Raw genomic sequence first — 20,867 nt, 5'->3', positions numbered from 1 at the left:
AAGAATCAAACAGGTTCTTCAGAAATAGTCCCCTCCCCCCTCTCAACCCAAATCACCTCACAAGGTTGTTGTGAAAGAAGAAAAAGGCAGATTTTTTTTTAATGTGGGCCAATATACTCATTGTAAAAATGACAATAAAGATTCTCTTCTCTTTTCTTCTCTTCTCTTCTCTCCTCTTCTCTTCCCCTGTATTCTATTCTATTCTATTCTATTCTATTCTATTCTGTTCTGTTCTATTCTGTTTTTATTCTATTCTATTATTCTCATTCTGTTCTATTCTATTTTTATTCTATTCTATTATTCTATTCTGTTCTATTCTATTATTCTATTCTGTTCTATTCTATTGTATTCTATTTTTATTCTATTCTATTCTATTATTCTCATTCTATTCTATTTTTATTCTATTCTATTATTCTCATTCTCATTCTATTCTATTTTTATTCTATTCTATTCTATTATTCTATTCTATTCTATTATTCTGTTCTGTTCTATTCTATTGTATTCTATTCTATTCTATTATTCTCATTCTCTTTTTATTCTCTTTTTATTCTATTCTATTCTGTTCTATTCTATTATTCTATTCTGTTCTGTTCTATTCTATTCTATTCTATTTTTATTTTATTCTATTCTATTATTCTCATTCTCATTCTATTCTATTCTATTATTATTCTTATTCTATTATTCTCATTCTAACAAACAAAATGGAGACTGGCTGAGGAATTCTGGGAGTTGAAGTCCGTGAGTCATAAAAAGGCCAAGTTGGAAGATCCCTGTCTTAAATCTAACAAACAAAATGGAGGCTGGCTGAGGAATTCTGGGAGTTGAAGTCCACGAGTCATCAAAGGGCCAAGTTTGAAGACCCCTGCCCTAGAACAAGCACATTGCAGGTGCTTGACCTGGCCAGGTGATTTGTTCTCTTCCTCTCAACTCCGTGGGATTTGACATGTGTAAGTGGCTGTTAAACGGAAGCCAAAATTACAATCAGAGCATAATTCTCTAATATTTGAGGTTGTGTTGGGGGGGGGGGGTGTGTCGCTTGTGACCTTAAAGCCTAAACTTTATCCAAACACATTTTGGTGATGTAAAAATTATAATAAACATGAAACCTGGCAAATCTCACTAGTGCAAGCACAAACCCCCAAGAACTAAAACCAAGAGCAATTCGGCCCTTGACTAACGTGGCAATGATTCACGCTGAATTTCTGGATTCGACTACGGTCGTAAGACGAGGATGACCTGTATCACGGCTTCGAGGATATTCACCTTTTTTGACCAGCAGAGGGCAGTAACGCCACTCGATAACCAAGAGAAAGAACGGGACAGACCAGTTGAGAAAGCTGAAAAGGTCGGCAGAAATTTTCGTGTTTTTTTTCCTTTTTTTCTCTCTCTCGCGACCTAGGAAAGGCATTTGAAGGCTCCCAAAGCAGGGGTGTGCAAGGTCCGACAAACACAAAACACTGCGCACGAGGCGAGTCTTTGCTTTCTGCATCCTAATCACCCCATTGGGTCTGAATGATGCGGAATGATGATGTTTTCCGAGAAGCCATTATTTTGTTAGAAAATGCTTCTGAGTCTAACCTGCAGAAAGAGAGAGGGGGGGGGGGAAGGAAAGGGACAGAGGGAGGGAAGGACAGAGTCTCTAATATTCAAAATCCTTCTTCTCACCTGCACGGGCCTGCCATCTTCTTGGCCAATCATGGTTCTCCACTCTTGGAGGGATTTCTCCAGGCTTGCTAGATTGGTTTCCCACAGTCTGACGTTGCCCCCCATGTCTACAGTCACCACTCCGTTTTTCCCCAGTGAAGCCAACAAGGCGTCCGTGTCTGAAATCGTGGCTAGCCAGGATGTGTACGGAGACAGATTCGTGGATCTGAAAAACCAAAAGAAGCTGTTGTATAAACTGTACCACTTTCTGGGTTTTTTTAAAAAAAAACAACCTATCGAAAACAATGTTTTTCTGTAGATCCCGCAACCCCGATCGTTGATGTGAGCCATTTTGCAGAACGAAATAAGAATTACCTGGGGATAGGTATATATTTAACTTTCTTGGTTGTAAGATCTGCAATTTCCAAGTATCCAGCCGTTTCGGGAGGCGTAACGTCTGCAAACAGAAAAGTTTGGGAGAGATTTTTATCATCCTAACTCATCTTCCCAATAAATCACACCTCTATCGTGTAGTACATTTTATCAGGCGGGGTACTGGAAATTATGGGAAAAACTCACAAATTATTCCCGCAGCGAGTTATATAAGGGAAGGAAACAAAGGCAGGTGTTTTACTCAGTTGAATGCTGAAATATATAAACAGATAGTCCTTGACTTACAACAGTTCAGTTAATGGCTGTCACCAAAGATACAACGGCACTGAACAACGTGACTTATGACTTATTTTCACACTTACGACCGTTGCAGCATCCACCGGGTCACATGATCTGAATTCAGAGACTTGGCAACTGGCATGTACTTATTTTTTTTTTAACAAAATTTTATTAAATTTATAAAGATAAGGAAAAATAGGAAAAATACAGGTATGGTAAAGGGAAGGGTAAAAAGGAAAGGGAAAAGGGAAGGAAAAAGGGGATTAGGGTAAAATAAGGATAGGTACAATCACATATTTCAACAAACAAGCAATTGTCCGGTTCATAATAATGAGTAAGTATCATATTCAACCATTTTTAACAAAGCTTAAACTGTAACATATTAAAAATAATTAGCAAACAAATACGTTAATCTATTAAGTAAACGCTACTAATAAAATCACACACAAAAAAGAAATAAAATAAAACAAAATAAATAAATAAATCCTAACAATCAAAAGTAACAAATAAAAATCAGGAAATCAGGAAAAGTAATCGTATCATCAAAATGTTAGTTAGAACTCGGTTAAAAATCAGACATCTATTCTAAAATATTAAATCCTTCCAGTTGTAACGTGTCTCTAACCATTGATAAAATTTTTCCCAAGTTCTAAAATAAATTGAATCATCTTTTTCTTTCATTTCTAATGTTAGTCTATCCATTTCTGCACACTCTAGAATTTCGGTAATAATAATCTGGTCAGATGGTAGAGTCTCATTTTTTTCCAAAATTGGGCAAATACTATCCGTGCAGCAGTTAAAACATGCAATATCAAATAGTCATTCTCTTTACCTTAATTAGGTCTTAATATTCCTAACAAAAACAATTCTGGATTAAATTCTATTTGTAGTTTCACCATCTTTCCCAACCATCTATGAATCTTAGACCAGTATTTCTTAGCGATAGGGCATGTCCACCAGGCATGGTAATAAGTGGGCAACTGGCATGTACTTATGACGGTTGCAGAGGGTCACGTGATCCCATTTTGTGACCTTCACACAAGGAGCGTCCATGGGGAAGCCAGATTCACTTAACAACCCCGTTACTAAATTAACAACTTACGCGTTTCACTTAAGGGTGTAAAACGGGACAAAATTTACTTAACTGTCTCACTTAGCAACCAGAAACTGTGGTTGTAAGTCAAGGAAGACCTGTAACTTGAATTACTTCTGCGGTTAAGATATTTAAGGGAAGGAAAGGAGGCAGCTGCAATATAAATAAACACGAATAAAAGGTTAACCAAGCCTGAGCTGCATTCCCCTTCAACCACTCATCGCAAGGGCTGGCTGGAAAACATATTTAAGGAACATTTTTAACAGCTCCAGAAAAAAAAAAGGGAACAGCCAGAGAGAGACGCTGAGATAAATGAGTTCAAGGTTCTGTTTTCCCCCTCTTTTGCAGCATAAGTGTCATGGCTCCGACAGATGAAAGTCTTCAAAGAACTTTGAGGCATTGTTTACCTTCAAGAATCTTTATTCAAGTAACATAGCATCGGCACTAAACACAGTCAAAGGCAAAAACTGGATTCCCCTCCCCTGAGCACACAGTATCCAAGCACAATTCCCTCCTCCAGTTAACAGTCATAAATCACATTCTCCAATTAGCTTGAAATGCAGGCTCTCCCTTCAGTTCTCCACCTGCCAATTCTTATCATCTCTTATTTCAATAACCTTGGTTCTCACGCTAGGTCCAGTATTGTTATGTCCATCTAAACTCTCATGCACATTCCTGCCTCCTCCCCCCCCCCAGCATCATCTAACTCTAAAAGTAAAATATAAGAAGAAAAGGGTGGCATCTGTAACTGTTGTCAAAGCAAAAACATCCGATGTTAGCAGCGTTGACCATAAGAGATTATAAAGAGCGCAAACGCGGTGTTTCGATGGCTTGAACATTGGACTTCTCCCTTCGTGACCACAGAGGCCTCTAGTCCTTAATTCCTCTGAAATGGAAACTCCAAGAGACAAATGACTCACCTTTTCAGCAACGGGGTTAATACACCTGTGTTGTTTCTCTGAGTCATATATGTGTGTATGTGGTGGGTTGTTAAGCCAGTAACATGGTTGTTACTCCCTCCCCATTGACTTTGCTTATCAGAAGGTCGCAAAAGGGGATCACGTGACCCTGGGGAGGCTGCAACCGTCGTAAGTACAAGCCAGTTGCCAACTGTCTGAATTTTGATCACGTGACTGTGGAGGTACTGCAACGTTTGTGTGAAAAACGGCCCTAACTCCCCTTTTTTCAGTGCCCTTGTGACGCCGAACAGTCACTAAACGAATGCTTGTAAGTGGAGGACTTCGTGTCTATGAGGTGGGGAAAGGCTGAGGAAGAAGTCGCGCTATTGTTGCCAGTTAGATGGGACCTGAGGAACGTAGGACACAAGGGAAAGAAGACGCCGTGTTACCTTTCGGATAGAGCTCCTTCAGAGGCACGTCTCCGGGGGCTAAGATCCTCACCACTTGGTTCGCGGCAGCCAGGGTGACACAATTGGTGTGCTTTGCCGTGCCGCCGCGGCTTCCTCTCCCGTAATAAAGCGGGTCAGCAGGCGAATGTGGTCGGCTGCTCAGGGGGGCGCCTCTCTTGCAGCTGAAGACCTCGTTGGGGGACTGTGGGGCGCGAGGCGCGCGGGGCGGTTAAGTGACATTGAGTCCCGTTAAAAATCAAATGAAAGAGAGAGAAAAACAGAGAGAGAATAAGGAGAAAGAAAAAGAGGAGACTGAGAAAGAGAAAGAGAAAGGGAGGGAGGGAGGGAGGAAGGGAAGGAGGCGGGGAAGGAAAGAAGGAAGGTGAGAGGGAGGGAAGGTGGAGAGGGAAAAGCAGGGAAGGAAGAAAGGAAGAAGGGGGAGGCAAGGAAGGAGGGAAGGAGATGGGAGGGCAGGAGCCGAGGTGGTGCAGCAGTTAGAGTGCAGTACTGCAGGCCACTTTAGCTGACTGTGTTCAGCAGGTCAGCGGTTCAAATCTCACCGGCTCAAGGTTGACTCAGCCTTCCATCCTTCCGGGTAGGTAAAATGAGGACCCAGATTGTTGGGGGCAATGTAAATATATATATACATTGCTTACTGGTGTACACCGCTTAGAGAGTGCTTGCACTTAAAGCGGTATATAAGTCTTATAAATAAATAAATAAATAAATAAATAAATAAATAAGGCAGGAGGGAGGGAGGGAAGGAAGGAGAGAAGGGAGGGAGGGAGATAGGAGGGCAGGAAGGAAGGAAGGGAGGGAGGGAGGAAGGGAAGGAGGCAGGGAAGGAAAGAAGGAAGGTGGGAGGGAGGGAAGGTGGGAGAGAGGAAAGCAGGGAAGGAAGAAAGGGAAGGAGGGAGGGAGGGAAGGTGGGAGGGAGGGAGGGAAGGAAGAAAGGGAAGGAGGGAGGGAGGGAAGGTGGGAGGGAGGGAAGGAAGAAAGGGAAGGAGGGAGGGAGGCAAGGGAGGGAGGGAGGAAAGGTACGAAGGAGGAAGGGAGGGAGGGAAGGCGGGAGGGAGGAAAGGAAGAAAGGGAAGGAGGGAGGGAAGAAAGAAAGGGAGGGAGGGAGGGAAGGTGGGAAGGAGGGAAGGAGGAAGATGGGAGGGGATGAAGAAAGGAAGGAAGGAAGATGGGAGGGAAGAAAGGAAGGCAGGCAAGCCATTTTAAAACAGATTAAACCTTAATTTAATCCCTGCAGTTTACAAACAAATTTCTCCAGGATTTTTAATTGAAACATATTTCAGGATGCTGGACAACTTGCCCAGATTCCATCCTTTATCTACTCTAAACGAGGCATCTCAGAGCATCACGACCACTGGGGAAAGCACATAATCAGGGATGCAGGACTTTCAAAAACCTCAATGGGAGAAAAGCCCTTTTCCCAAAGGCCTACCATGAGATCCGGGAATCCAATCACCACCGTCGCGTAATCTTCCTGGCTGGAGAAGACTCGGTTGGGAGCGCTGATTTTCTGCTCAATGGCTCGGCTCAAGTTCTCGGAAGACAGCGGATCCCGAGAAACAGCCCGGGGCACGTAGCTTTCAAGGACTGGGAAGAAGAGCACAACAAACCAACAAACACACAAGAGATCACCTGGACCCAAGCCGTCAATCGAAGCAAAGGGCGGGCTGATGCCTTGCGTTACTTACCGTTCAGGAGTTAATCGAAGGAATCAATCTGAACATCTCTCGGAAACAGATTTTTTTGGGTAGATATTACCTTTAGTTTTGTTTTTCTTTAATGTTTTAAATTAGCCCCCCTATCGCGAGAGCTTTGAAGCGGGCGTTCATCGTTGTGCACGCGACATTCCGATGAACAAAACCGGGCACTCCACAATCGATAGAAATTAAAATGAAAAGGAATCGGCTTTTCTATGAAACAGGGCGGTGGATTTACGGCAGGGGTCTTCAAACCTGGCCACTGTGAGACTTGTTGAGCTGGCTGAGGAATTCTGGGAGTTGAAGTCCACAAGTCTTACAGTGGCCAGGTTTGAAGACCCCTGATTTACAGTATCTCAGTAGGGACACAACATTTGCTGGACTTCGGTTAGCGAGGTGTGCGACTACAGCGGTCCTCGGCTTACGGCCACAATGGAGCCCCAAATCTCCGTCGCTCAATGAAGCATCCTTCTGCTAAGTGAGGTTTGCCCCATTTTACGACCTGGCTTGTTGCCATGGTGGTTTAAAGGAATCACTGCGGTCGTTCAGTTAGAAACACGGTCGTTAAGAGAACCTGGATTCCCCACTGACTTTGCCAAAGGGGATCACGTGACCCACGGGGACACTGCGACCGTCGTAAATACGAGTCAGTTGCCCAGCGTCTGGATTTTGATCCCGCGACCGGTGGGGGGAATGCTACAACGGTCACGAGTGGGAAAACTGGTCATAAATTGCTTTTTTCAGTGCCCTTGTAGTTTTGCACCGTCGCGAAACAAACGTAAGTCGAGAACAATTTGTTCCTTTTTCAAAGCATCTGCCGGCCTTTTAAATAAAAGCCACTTTTCAATGCCTATTTTGATCTTTTAGCTGACTTTGTTCCTCCTGGCAAATTAGCAGGAAAGATTTTTTTTTTTTCCCCACAAGCTTCTCTGCCAGCAACACTCGGAGGCTGCTGCTTCTTTCAGCTTCTCTGGAGATGACAGCTCGTCTCATTTGGGATCTTCAGGCAAGGCAGAAAGGTGCTATTTCCATTTGCTACACCCTCCCTTACTTTTTTCACCACTTTATCTGACTCTCTTTTATTTTTAATCGTGTACTGTAAAACTGCCACAAAGGGAACACTAGGTGTTGCCTACGTCACTGTTTCTCAACCTTGGCAAGTGTAAGGTGTGCGGACTTCAACCCCCAGAATTCCCCAGCCAGCCTGTGGGGACTTCAACCCCCAGAATACCCTCGTCAGCAAGCGTGGATTTCAACTCCCAGAATTCCCCAGCCAGCCTGTGTGGACTTCAGATTCCCAGAATTCCTTAGACAGCAAGTGTGGACTTCAACTCCCAGAATTCTCTAGCCCAGTGGTTCTCAACCTGTGGGTCGGGAGCCCATTTGGGGTCGAATGACCATTTCACGGGGGTCGCCAAACAACGCAGTCCGCCATTTTTCCCCCTTTTCCTTAGCTGTGCTACTCCCTTTTATTCTATTGGCTTCTGAAAGCCAATAGAATAGACTCTCTTGAATAGAGTCTAATTCTATTGGCTTTCAAAAGCCAATAGGAATTGTCCAGGCTGTCTCTGCCCTGCTGAGTCCCATTCTGCAAACGGTGCTGCAGAAAGTCCCATTCTGCAAACGGTGCTGCACCAGTTGAGTAGTCCTCGATTTATGACCAGTTGAGTAGTCCTCGACTTACAACCGGTTGGGGGGTCACGGCATTAAAAAGGTTGAGAACCACCGCTCTAGCCAGCCTCTGTGGAACTCAACTGCCAGAATTCCCCAGCCAGCCTGTGTCGACTTCAGAACCCAGAATTTCTTAGCCAGCAAGTGTGGACTTCAGATTCCCAGAATTCCTTAGCCAGCAAGTGTGGACTTCAGATTCCCAGAATTCCTTAGCCAGCATTTGTGGACCTCAACTGCCAGAATTCCCCAGCCAGCCTATGTGGACCTCAACTGCCAGAATTCCCCAGCCAGCAAGCTTGGGAATTCTGGGAGTTGAAGTCCACACATCTTCAAGTCGCCAAGGTTGAAAAACACTAGCCTATGTGAAAATACCACGTCCAGCAAATCTCTCCTTTGAAGCCGTCTCTTCTTAAACTTTACAATCCCATAATTATGCAGACAAAGAAACAAAAACCCCAAAGATGCTGACAATTTGGTTTTAAATTCCATACCCGTGGTTAGTCCAAATCCAGTTTCTCCTGGTTCCTCGGTCAGTGTGTGTAATTGGCAGATGCCAGTCTCTTCCACAGCCAGGTGTAGCGGCTTAGTCAACAGGTACTTCCTGGAAACCACGAGGGATTTATCCATGTTTTAAATGGCAGGTTTAAATTGGCCAAATTTAATATCCTGTCTTTTTTTCCCCAGGGACTTTAAAGTGGCAGGCAGGATTCTTCCCCACTTCTGCTGATTTCCCAGTAGGGGAAGTTGAGTCCCCAATAGGAACTAGGACAGGGGGTAGGCGACCTTGGCTCTTTTATGACTTGTGGACTTCAACTCCCAGAATTCCACAGCCAGCATGACTCAGCTTGGAAACCTCTCCCTTTCCCCTCAGCATGACTGGCTCGGGAATTCTGGGAGTTGAAGTCCGTGAGTCATAAAAAGGCCAAGTTGGAAGACCCCTGTCTTAAATCTAACCAACAAAATGGAGGCTGGCTGAGGAATTCTGGGAGTTGAAGTCCACGAGTCATCAAAGGGCCAAGTTGGAAGACCCCTGGGCTACTAGAATGTGTTCTACCTTGGAAGACCGCTTAGACTGATTTCAACGGACCCCAGAAATACAAGAGTAACAATAATTTCAAAGAAAACAGGGTGACCAATAATAAAAGTAACTGAATTCAACATTTAATAAAGCGTTGAATTGTGTCCTGGAGAGTTATCCTAGTTCAGTGGTAGGCCACCTTGGCTCTTTTATGACTGGTGGACTTCAACTCCCAGAATTCCTGAGCCAGCCACGCTGAGGGGAAAGAGAGAGGTTTCCAAGCTGAGCCACGCTGGCTCAGGAATTCTGGGAGTTGAAGTCCGCAAGTCATAAAAGAGCCAAGGTTGCCTACCCCTGACCTAGGATAACTCTCCAGGGCACAATTCAACGCTTTATTAAATGTTGAATTCAGTTACTTTTATTATTGGTCACCCTGTTTTCTTTGAAATTATTGTTACTCTTGTATTTCTGGGGTCCGTTGAAATCAGTCTAAGTGGCCTTGCAAGGTAGAACACATTGTAGTAGCCCAGGGGTCTTCAAATTGGCCCTTTTATGACTTGTGGACTTCCACTCCCAGAATTCTTCAGCCAGCCTGAGGGAACTATGACCCTTTTATGACTTGTGGATTTTAAGTCCCAGAATTCCTCAGCCAGCATGCCTGGCTAAGGAATTCTGGGAGTTGAAGTTCACAAGTAGGGGTCTTCAAACCTGGCCCTTCTATGACTTGTGGACTTCAACTCCCAGAATTCCTCAGCCAGCGTGCCTGGCTAAGGAATTCTGGGAGCTGAAGTTCACAAGCAGAGGTCTTCAAACCTGGCCCTTTGATGACTTGTGGACTTCAACTCCCAGAATTCCTCAACCAGAGTGAGGGAACTATGACCCTTTTATGACTTGTGGACTTCAACTCCCAGAATTCCTCAGCCAGGCATGCTGGCTGAAGAATTCTGGGAGTTGAAGTCCAGAAGTCATCAAAGGGCCAAGTTTGAAGATCCCTGGCTTAAATCTAACAAACAAAATGGAGGCTGGCTGAGGACTTCTGGGAGTTGAAGTCCACAAGTCATCAAAGGGTCAAGTTTGAAAACCCCTGGCTTAAATCTAACAAACAAAATGGAGGCTGACTGAGGAATTCTGGGAGCTGAAGTCCAGAAGTCATCAAAGGGCCAAGTTGGAAGACCCCTATAGTAGCCCAGTCAGGACATTATCTCAGCATGTATGACAATGAGCAGTGTCTTCTAATCCAGAAATAAGTGATTATTATTTGGGCATATATCCCTGTCAGCCATGGTCACCAGCTGCTCCTTGAGCAGGAGCTACAAGTCCAGGAAGACACCCCCCCCCCCAAATTATGCACCAATTCTGCTCAGGGGAAGAACAATTTCTGCTATTTAACCGAGCCGTGTTTCTCAACCCTGCCCGCTTCTTAAAGAGGGGTGAACTTTAACTCCCAGAATTCCGCAGCCAGCAAAGCAAGCATGGCTGGCTGGGGAATTTTGAGAGCTGAAATCCACAGCTCTCCAAGAGGCCCGAGATGGAGAGAGAGCGATAGGTAGACGGTGTAAGAGGATGGCATTAGAAAGGGCGTTCCTACTGGTTGGTTTTATTTTCCACCAGAAGCCACCGGTCTTCGGCCACTAAAAAGACAGACTTGAGACTGATGGGGAGGGAGATGGTGTGGGCGTTGCCCTCCAGGACGTCCATCACGGTAAGAGAGCTCCTGAAAGATAAAAATGTTAAAAAAAAATCAGGCTCAGGAGAAGCTCAGGAGGCCTGTGCAAGTAGGAAAAAAAGAAGGAATCCATTCTTACCCTTCCTCTTTGTAGAACACCAGCCAATTCTTATGCGCGAATTCCTTGCACATTTTGTGACTTGTCTTCTTGGAAGGAGGAGGAGGAGGAGGAGGAGGAGGAGGAGGAGGAGGAGGAGGAGGAGGAGGAAAAGACAGAATAATCAATGACAGTTCTTCGGTCAAATTGCCCCATTCGCTAAAACTTTGCGGTGTTTCTCAACCTTGACCATTTTAAGGCACGTGGACTTCAACTCCCAGAATTCCACAGCCAGCATTGCTGGCTGTGGAATTCTGGGAGTTGAAGTCCACATGCCTTAAAATGGTCAAGGTTGAGAAACACTGCGCTAAAGCTTAAAACAGTGGTTCTCAACCTGTGGGTAGGGACCCCATTTGGGGTCGAACGACCATTTCATGATAGTCGCCAAACAATGCAGTCCGCCATTTTTCCCCCCTTTTCCTTAGCTGTGCTACTCCCTTTTATTTTATTGGCTTTTGAAAGCCAATAGAATAGCCTCTCTTGAATAGAATCTAATTCTATTGGCTTTCAAAAGCCAATAGGAATTGTCCAGGCTGTCTCTGCCCTGCTGAGCCCGCCAAAAGTCCCATTCTGCAAATGGTGCTGCACCACTTGAGTAGTCCTCGACTTATGACCGGTTGAGTAGTCCTCGACTTACGACCGGTTGGGGGTCGCGGCATTAAAAAGGTTGAGAACCACTGGCTTAAAACCTCTTTGTTACAAGAAGGCTTGTTCTAGAAAAAGATTCTTCAACACAGATTTAACACGGAGGAGAAAAACGTCAAGGTCCGACCCCAGAAGTGCTAACACCCATTTCTTATTCTCTCTGCTAAATAAGATACGGGCAGTCCTGGACTGAACGACAGTTTACTTAGTGACGGTTCCAAGTTACAACGGCATCGGAAAAAAGTGATTTATGACCGTAAATGATGTAGCGTTTCCTGCTTGAGTAGGGGGCTGGACTAGAAGACCTCCAAGGCCCCTTCCAACTCTGTTATTCCGATATAGGTGATTGCTCAAACCAACCTTTGGAGACCCCTGTATTCTTTTCGTTCCTTTGCCGTAGACCTGCAACCTGTCTTACGAAATTTCACTACGTGAATGAATATTTAATATTACCTGTATTGACAGCTGTGAGAATAGTATTTCCCCCATTTTGGAAAAATGAAAATCTACCACCTGACCAGATTATAATCACGAAAATCTTAAGAATGTGCAGAAATGGATAGACTAACTTTAGAGATGAAAGAGAAAGAAGATTCAGTTTATTTCAAAACATGGGAAAAAATTTTTTATCAATGGTTAGCAATACGATGGAACGAGAAAGGACGGTGAAGTTTAACAGGATGAATGATATTTATTAATTAAGCTTTACTTTTATGATTATTATTATTAGTGATTATAACTGTTTAGTATTATAACTCCAATATCTCTGGGGCTGCCATAGAGAAGAGGGAGTCAAGCTCTTCTCCAAAGTGCCTGAAGGCAGGACAAGAAGCAACGGATGGAAACTAACCAAGGAGAGAAGCAACCTAGAACTAAGGAGAAACTTCCGGACAGTTAGAACAATTAACCAGTGGAACTACCTGCCTCCAGAAGCGGTGCATGCTGCAACACTGGAAGTTTTTAAGAAGGGACTGGACAGCCATTTGTCTGAAATAGTATAGGGTTTCCTGCCTGAGCAGGGGGTTGGACTAGATGACCTCCAAGGTCTCTTCCAACTTTATTATTATTATTATCATCATTCATCGCACAGTCAGCCAGATGTTCAGACTGGATTTGGCATTTTGTCTACCTATCGAGTCCTTACCCAGGACCTGGGATAGGCAGATGTGGATGTTTGATGGTATTACAGGTATCGTCGCAAGATGGAAGCAGTTCCTAGTAAGGCCGCCTTTTGCAATTGACTAATAGCGAATTTGTCAATGCCAATGGTGTTCAAGTGGTGCTCCAGTTGTTTTGGGATTGCACCCAAGGCGCCTATGACTATTATTATTATTATTATTATTATTATTATTATTATTATTATGGATCATCGCCCAGTCAGCCAGATGTTCAGACTGGATTTGGCATTTTGTCTACCTATCGAGTCCTTACCCAGGACCTGGGATAGGCAGATGTGGATGTTTGATGGTATTACAGGTATCATCGCAGGATGGAAGCAGTTCCTAATAAGGCCGCCTTTTGCAATTGACTAATAGCGAATTTGTCAATGCCTATGGTGTTCAAGTGGTGCTCCAGTTGTTTTGGAATTGCACCCAAGGAGCCTATCACTATCATCATAATCATCATAATCATCATCATCATTATTATTATTATTATTATTATTATTATTATTATTATTATTTACTGTCATTTAATATTTGTACCCGGACGATAGTCTGCTTGCTAAAGCGTTGAATTGTTTTATTGGGGGTAACTCCACTATTGTATCTACCCTTACCCTTATCCCAACCCCATCCCCTAACCCCATCCAATATCCATACCGATCTTATCCCTTCCCTACCCTTATAAAACTCAGTAAAACATTTATATATATAAAAAATAAATTTCACTACGTGTCTCCACAAATAAACCTTCTTAAGACAGCCTCTCTCAGCAGGGTTAAAGTTGAACAAATAAGGGGCGAAGCGTGAAGCCGCAGGATTGTGTAAGGAGGAATGTTAAGCCTTAAAGAAACTTAAGACACAACAGTGTCATATTAGGGGGAAAGGTACTGGAATTGCTCGTTAAAACTCGTGTATTCAGATAAGACACTGAAAAAGGGAAATCCATATGGGATTTTAGGGACCCAGGGATTACCCCTTACGGGAAAAGAGCTGGTCTGGAAGGCTTCTACGAAATCCAGATGCAGAACTGTGTTTAAAGACGGGAACTAAAATATACCAACAACTTATCCTTGCAACTTTAAGATGGATGGACTTTGCCTCCCATAATTCAGCCAGGAGTCCTGGTTGTTTAATGAAGGCTTTGTTCGCCCCACAGGCAACAATTAATCCCCGTAACAAGATGGATTGAAGTCATTATTTTATTTCCACAATGAGATGTCACAGATCCCATGGGCACCAAACCAGGATCTTTTAAGAGCTATAAAAACTCAGAAAGTTCAAAAAGAGGGCAAAGTTGCTTTTTTTTTTTTAAACAGAATTATACTAACTTATTTTATTTTGTCGCTGTTATTTTATTTTCTTTTTATTTTCTTTTATTATTTTTTATTTTCTTTTATTATTTTTTATTTTCTTTTATTATTTTTTCTTCTTTTATATTTTCTTTTCTTTTTTAACTTTATTGTATTTTTACTATTTTATTTTTTATTTTTTAATTTCATTTCATATTTATTGTATTTTTTATTTTTTTCATTTCATTTAATATATATTGTATTTATTTTTTTAGTTTCATTTCACATTTCATTTATTTTATATTTTATTTTACTTTACTTTATTTTATTATTTTTACACTTTATTTTATTTCATTTTATGTTTATGCCGTCCATGCATCCATTTGTCTGCAGCCATTTGCAGCTGAAATGGTATAGGGTTTCCTGCCTGAGCAGGGGGTTGGACTGGATGGCCTCCAAGGTCCCTTCCAACTTTATTATTATTATAGTTGTTAAGTTAGCAACACGGTCGTTAAGTGAATCCGGCTTGCCCTTTGACTTTGCTCGTCGGAAGGTCGCAAAAGGAGATGGCGTGATTCCCTGGATAATGCAACCGTCGTAAGTCCATGCCGGTTGCCAAGCCTCTGAATTCTGATCACGTGATCAAAATGGGACTTTTGATCGCACGATCAAAAGTCCCTTCCCCCCCCCAGTGCCGTTGCAACTTTGAACGGTCACTAAATGAGTGGTTGTAAATGCAGGGCTGAGACAGGTGACTGAGATGTCTTACCTCCTGCTCTTTGGCTCCCCACCAAGATGTTCCTTTATGCGACGCCTGGATATCCGGTAACAGGGTGAGTCGGCTCACGGCCCCCGTCGTTGTGTCCAGCAATAAAATAATGTGATTCTATAAGAGAAAAGGAAAAAAAAGAGAGTAACTCTACACACTTTGGAAGAAATGCAAACCTAGATCCCTTTCGCTTAAGAGTAACGCAACCCAGGTTGGAACTGAGGGTGAATTTTGACAGGTCGGAAAAAACTAGATAAATCTTTTTTCCCCTCCGAGATTTTTTTCCCTTCCGCCAAATTTTGTCGTCATCCCGAGTTCGCTACAGGGCATTTTCTTCTAGTGTGGAAAATCCCTATTTGTTTTCCTGCAGCAAATCGTCCCCCCCCCCTGCACATTCCTAGGGGGGGCCATAAACCATCAACGGTGGGCACCCGGCCAGACTCAGATGTGTTCCTGAAAGCGCATAAGTTCATTTCAATTTTTCGCAGTTTTTAAGGGGAAGACGTGTAAAGGATTATACTCTGAGCCTACAACGGGCGTGACACAGTTAAGAGAGGCAGTTTGGTCCAGTGGTTAAGGGAGTGGGATAGAAAACGAAAGACTGTGAATTCCAGTCCTGCCTTAGCCATGGGAGGAGGAGGAGGAGGAGGAGGAGGAGAGGGAGAGGAGGGGTGGAGGAAGAGAAGAGGAGGAGAAGGGGAAGAAGGAGGGGGGAGGAAGAGGAGGAGAAGAGGGGAGGAGGAGAAGGAGAAGAGGGGGAGGAGGGGAGGAGGAAGAGGAGAGGAGGAGGAAGGAGGAGAGGGGGAGGAGGGGAGGAGGAGGAGGGGAGGAGGAGTATAAGGAGAAGGAGAAGGGGAGAAGGAGGAGGAGGAGAAGAGGGGGAGGAGACTATAAGGAGAAGGGGAAAGAGAAGGAGAGAAGGAGAAGGAGAAGAAGGAGAACATAAGGAGGAGAAGGAGGAGTATAAGGAGAAGGAGAAGGAGGAGGGAAGGAGGAGGAGAAGGCGAAGAGGGGAAGGAGGGGAGGAGGAAGAGAAGGAGGAGAAGAGGGAGAAGGAGGGGAGGAGGAGGAGGAGAAGGAAAAGGAGGAGAAGGAGACTATAAGGAGAAGGGTAAAGAGAAGGAGAAGAAAGAGAACATAAGGAGGAGAAGGAGGAGTATAAGGAGGAGAAGGAGGAGGGAAGGAGAAGGAGAAGAAGAGGGGAAGGAGGGGAGGAGGAAGAGAAGGAGGAGAAGGGGGAGAAGGAGGGGAGGAGGAGGAGGAGAAGAAAAAGGAGGAGACTATAAGGAGAAGGGGAAAGAGAAGGAGAGGAGAAGGAGAAGAAAGAGAATATAAGGAGAAGGAGGAGTATAAGGAGAAGGAGAAGGAGGAGGGAAGGAGGAGAAGGAGAAGAAGGAGGGGAGGAGGAAGAGAAGGAGAAGAAGAAGGGGGAGAAGGAGGGGAGGAGGAGGAGAAAGAAAAGGAGGAGAAGGAGACTATAAGGAGAAGGAGAAAGAGAAGAAGGAGAAAAAGGAGAACATAAGGAGGAGAAGGAGGAGTATAAGGAGAAGAAGAAGACTATAGAAGGTCACTGAAATAATTCTCTTCGGATTGAAAACTGTACCGTCAGGAAGGAAAAAAAAAACCAACCCAGATAGCCGTCTCGTGATGCAGGCAAGAGACCTCGAATGCATCATTAAACGGGCAAATTGATTGCTCGGAACCTCCGTCATTATCACACAAAGAAACCGTGTTTTTTTTTTTTTTTTTGACTTCGGCCTCTCTCAAGCGACAAGATCATCCTGCTGGATTTGAACAGTACATTACAACGTCCCCATGAAACAGCCCCCCCCCCGCTTCCTAGAAGGGGACTCCGGGAGAACAGTGACAAGGACGCCCAAGTTTTGTTTCCAATTTCTCCCCCCCCCTTCCTTCTCCTTGCTGCCTATCTGCAGGCAGCAAAACGCAAAACTGGAAAACCAGGAGACCCTTCCAAGCTTCCACCCCCCCTCCCCAAAAGAAGGGGGGGGGAGAACTGTCCTCTTTGGCTTTGCCTTAAATTCAGGAGGGGAAAACTGCTCCGTGCAACCGGGCGCACGTCCCTTTTTCAAACTCTTTCCAGATGTTCACGGCTCCCCTCTGAACAGGTTCCTGACCGATCCCCAAATAGAACATTTGCGTCAAAATAGAAAAATTGCATCAACGGGCGAATATTTCTCTCCTCGCCCAGGCTCTGGAAGATGCTTCAGAGGGGGCTGGGAAGCATCGGCCCGCTTTGGGGCGATGTTTATTTTTCAGTGGGAGAAAAGCAACCCTCGGCTGACCTCCGGCTCCCCAGTGCTTTCGCATGCCAAAGGCTCCGCAGATGTCACTGGCATTCTTCGTCCTGGCTGCCTTCGGCCCTTTTATTTTTAGCTTCTGTGGAGCTTCCCTTGCCTTGCGGCAGTTTTGTGGCTGGGCCAAGTTTGGCCCTCTCTCAGCAGCCGCCGAAGACGTTTGTGCAAAGGAGGGAGCAGGGACCGAACTGGGGGCGGGGGGAAGGGATGGTTGAAAAGGGATGGGGGGGGAGAAGAGCTTGAAAAATAGGCCAAGGAGGCAGAAAGGAAAAAAAGAAGATGGCATATTTAAATAAGAGTGCAGAAAAAATGAGCAGCCGGAGATGTTCGGGGGGCTGGAGGCTAAAACACGCAGAGAATGGTTGCAGGAATTGGGTGTTTTTAGTGTAAGAAAGGGGGAAGGGAAGGGAGATAGAAAAAAGGAAAGGAAAGGAAAAAAGATAGAAAAAAGGAAAGGAAAGAAAAGAAAAAGGAGATAGAAAAAAGGAAAGGAAAGAGAGATAGAAAAAAGGAAAGGAAAGGAAAGGAAAAGAAAGGAAAAGGAAGATAGAAAAAAGGAAAGTGAAGGAAAAGAAAGGAAATAGAAAAAAGGAAAAGAAAGGAAAGAAAAAAGGAAAGGAAAGGGAAAAAAGGAAGAGAAAAAAGGAAAAGAAAGGAAAGGGAGATAGAAAAAAGGAAAGGAAAAGAAAGGAAGATAGAAAAAGGAAAGGAAAGGAAAAGAAAGGAAAGAGAGATAGAAAAAAGGAAAGGAAAGAAAAGGAAAAGAAAGGAAAGAGAGATAGAAAAAAGGAAAGGAAAAGAAAGGAAGATAGAAAAAGGAAAGGAAAGGAAAAGAAAGGAAAGAGAGATAGAAAAAAGGAAAGGAAAGAAAAACAGGAAAGGAAAAGAAAGGAAAGAGAGATAGAAAAAAAGAAAGGAAAGGAAAGGAAGATAGAAAAAAGGAAAGGAAAGGAAAAGAAAGGAAAGAGAGATAGAAAAAAGGAAAGGAAAGGAAAAGAAAGGAAAGAGAGATAGAAAAAAGGAAAGGAAAGGGAAAGGAGATAGAAAAAAGGAAAGAAAGGAAGGAAGGAAGGAAGGAAGGAAGGAAGGAAGGAAGGAAGGAAGGAAGGAAGGACACAAATCAAATAGATGCCTGCCCACCTTTGCCCATGGAAATTCATTACAAACTTACTTGTACCCTGCATGCTAATACAGCATCGCAAACTCCTCTTCTCATTCCTTATCTGATCGTTGCCTAATTTTAAGGTCTCTTTGTTTCCAGGTCAGACCTTCACCATGAACGGAGACGGGCACAAGGATGGGCTACGGCACCCGGGAGACCATGACAATGGAGGGACTTCCTGCTCTCGCTAACCCTCTCAGACGAAGTGGCCTCCCCTTCGACTTACCTGCTCTTCGTGTAGGACTACTTGACCTCGGAGGGGACCCCCGAGGGGGGCCAGTCGGACAAAGGGTTGCCACATGCCCCGCAGTGTCCGTGGGAAGAGGTCGTAGAGGTCCACGTAGTGTCCAGTTTTACTCGATACGTTCATAAAATACAAGGAGACGGGATTGCAGGTGGCCACGTAAAGGGAGGTTTCGCCTTCGCGCTCTTGAGCGGGACGGGCCGAAAATAAAAGAGAGAAGTTGTGAGTTCAGGATTTCCCTGTGATCAAAGCATCCCTGTCATAATCAGAGGTCATTCTTTCCCTGACAAGGAGGCCCGCGTCATCTGTCACTCGAGAGTCACCCGCAAGTCAGAATAGAAAAGCGCCACAAAATGCCTCTCCTCATTTCTTCCTTTGAGTCCTTGAGTTACGAACACAATTGAGCCCCGGTTTATATTCTACGGTGAGTTGATAAACTATGTTCTGTTCTAGAATATAAACTGACAGCAAGCCACACTCCTTACTAGCCCTGGTGATGTTGCCTAGTTGGGTCATGAAATGTTTGCAAGAAAACGACCAAGCTCAGAGAGTATCAAGGAGCCCACAGTTCTCCTCCTCCTCTTCCCTCTTGCACTGATGATGTTCCCTAGTTGGGTCATGAAACATTTGCAAGAAAACAACCAAGCTCAGAGAGCGCCAAGGACCCCACAGTCATTGTTGTTGTCTTCCTCCTCCTCCTCCTCCTCCTCCTCCTCCTCCTCCTCCTCCTCCTCCTCCTCCTCCTCCTCCTTCTCCTCCCTTTCTTCTTCTCTGCAAATTCCATGCCCTTCTACCACTGATGATATTCCCTAGTTGGGTGATGAAACGTCTGCAAGAACACAACCAAGCTCAGAGAGCATCAAGGAGCCCATAGTCTTTTCCTCCTCCTCCTCCTCCTCCTCCTCCTCCTCCTCCTCCTCCTCCTCCTCCTCCTCCTCCTCCTCCTCCTCCTCCTCCTCCTCTCCTCCTCTTTCTTTCCCCAAACACACTCCCTTCTAGCACTGATGATGTTACCTTGTTAGGTAATGAAATGTCTGCAAGAAAACCACCAAGCTCAGAGAGCACCAAGGACCCCACAGTCTTCCTCCTCCTCCTCCTCTTCCTCCTCCTCCTCCTTTTCCTCTTCTCTGCAAACCCCACACCCTTCTACCACTGATGATATTCCCTAGTTGGGTGATGAAACGTCTGCAAGAAAACCACCCAGCTCAGAGAGCAGCCAGGATCCCTCATTTCAACCCTGAGCTACACATTTTCTCCTTTACTGTTGTAAGTTGGTAAGTCACGAGCCTGGCCAGCTGCCCAATTTGGCTGTGGTTGAAATTTTCGGTATTCGTGCCACATTCTGGCCTCAGCTGAATTGCAGCAATTTCCTCTATTTCTGGGAAGCAAATACTATCCTAAGCTAGCACAGGTATGCAAAATTATCTTGTCCACGAGAGGATCGGCTCAATGCCGGTTTAATGCGCATTACCACATTTTTGACAAGTGTCTGGAAGACTCCTCGTGGATGGGAGGCAATTATGATTGATCCTCTGGGTGATTCTCTCTAGCTGGGGAAAGGATTAGTAAAGGCAGCATGGGGGACTAAATAAGGATTATTCTGCAGCAGGTTTGCCCTATACAGTTCACTCTTTAAAGAGGGAAGTGATGTGCTGTTAAGAGTTGTGCTTAATGGGCAACCACATCAGAGAGAAAGCATGCAAAACGACAGTCTTAATTTGCGAGCAAAATAATTCATACTAATATCCGTTTAGATCACCTCAGATGGGGACTGCAGCCAAGAAATTAGAAGACGCTGGCTCCTGGGGAGGAAAGCTATGGCAAATCTAGACAGCATACTCAAAAGCAGAGACATCACCCTGCCAACAAAAGTGGGTACAGTCCAGGCCATGGTTTTCCCAGTTGCAATGTATGGCTGTGAAAGTTGGACCATAAGAAAGGCTGCGTGCCAAAGAATGGAGGCCTTTGAACTCTGGTGCTGGAGAAGACTCCTGCGAGTCCCCTGGACGGCAAGGCGATCCAACCGGTCAGTCCTGGAGGAGATCAACCCTGACTGCTCTTTGGAAGGCCAGATCCTGAAGTGGAAACTCAAGTTCTTTCGCCACCTAATGAGAAGGAAGGACTCCCTGGAGAAGAGCCTAATGCTGGGAAAGATGGAGGGCAGGAGAAGAAGGGGATGACAGAGAATGAAGCGGCTGGATGGAGTCACTGAAGCAGGAGGCGTGAGTTTAAATGGACTCCAGAAGATGGTAGAGGACGGAAAGGCCTGGAGGAACGTGGTCCATGGGGTCACAAT

The 20,867-nt window shown here is 44.7% G+C and overlaps 1 protein-coding gene across 2 annotated transcripts in view; it reads right to left on the bottom strand.

Moving 5' to 3' along the window:
• The window catches only part of VWA8 (von Willebrand factor A domain containing 8), a 61,507-nt gene that overhangs the window by 23,291 nt on the left and 17,349 nt on the right, over window positions 1–20,867 (bottom strand). The window contains exons 10-18 of one of the 2 annotated variants that reach the window (XM_039358574.1): window positions 18,554–18,756; window positions 14,851–14,967; window positions 10,967–11,034; window positions 10,750–10,875; window positions 8,635–8,744; window positions 6,208–6,362; window positions 4,758–4,959; window positions 2,020–2,101; window positions 1,666–1,870 (exon numbers count right to left, since the gene is read on the bottom strand). In XM_039358574.1, the coding sequence (XP_039214508.1) occupies window positions 1,666–1,870; window positions 2,020–2,101; window positions 4,758–4,959; window positions 6,208–6,362; window positions 8,635–8,744; window positions 10,750–10,875; window positions 10,967–11,034; window positions 14,851–14,967; window positions 18,554–18,756 (1,268 nt within the window). The remainder of the gene's footprint in view (window positions 1–1,665; window positions 1,871–2,019; window positions 2,102–4,757; window positions 4,960–6,207; window positions 6,363–8,634; window positions 8,745–10,749; window positions 10,876–10,966; window positions 11,035–14,850; window positions 14,968–18,553; window positions 18,757–20,867) is intronic. The other variant, XM_039358575.1, reaches the window with a different exon arrangement.

Source organism: Crotalus tigris, unplaced genomic scaffold (genome assembly GCF_016545835.1).
Source record: "Crotalus tigris isolate CLP2741 ecotype Arizona unplaced genomic scaffold, ASM1654583v1 scf7180000019031.1477733, whole genome shotgun sequence".
NCBI classification, from domain to species: domain Eukaryota; kingdom Metazoa; phylum Chordata; class Lepidosauria; order Squamata; family Viperidae; genus Crotalus; species Crotalus tigris.
Note: the sequence above shows the minus strand (reverse complement) of the source record. Positions and strands in the feature narration are given on the sequence as shown.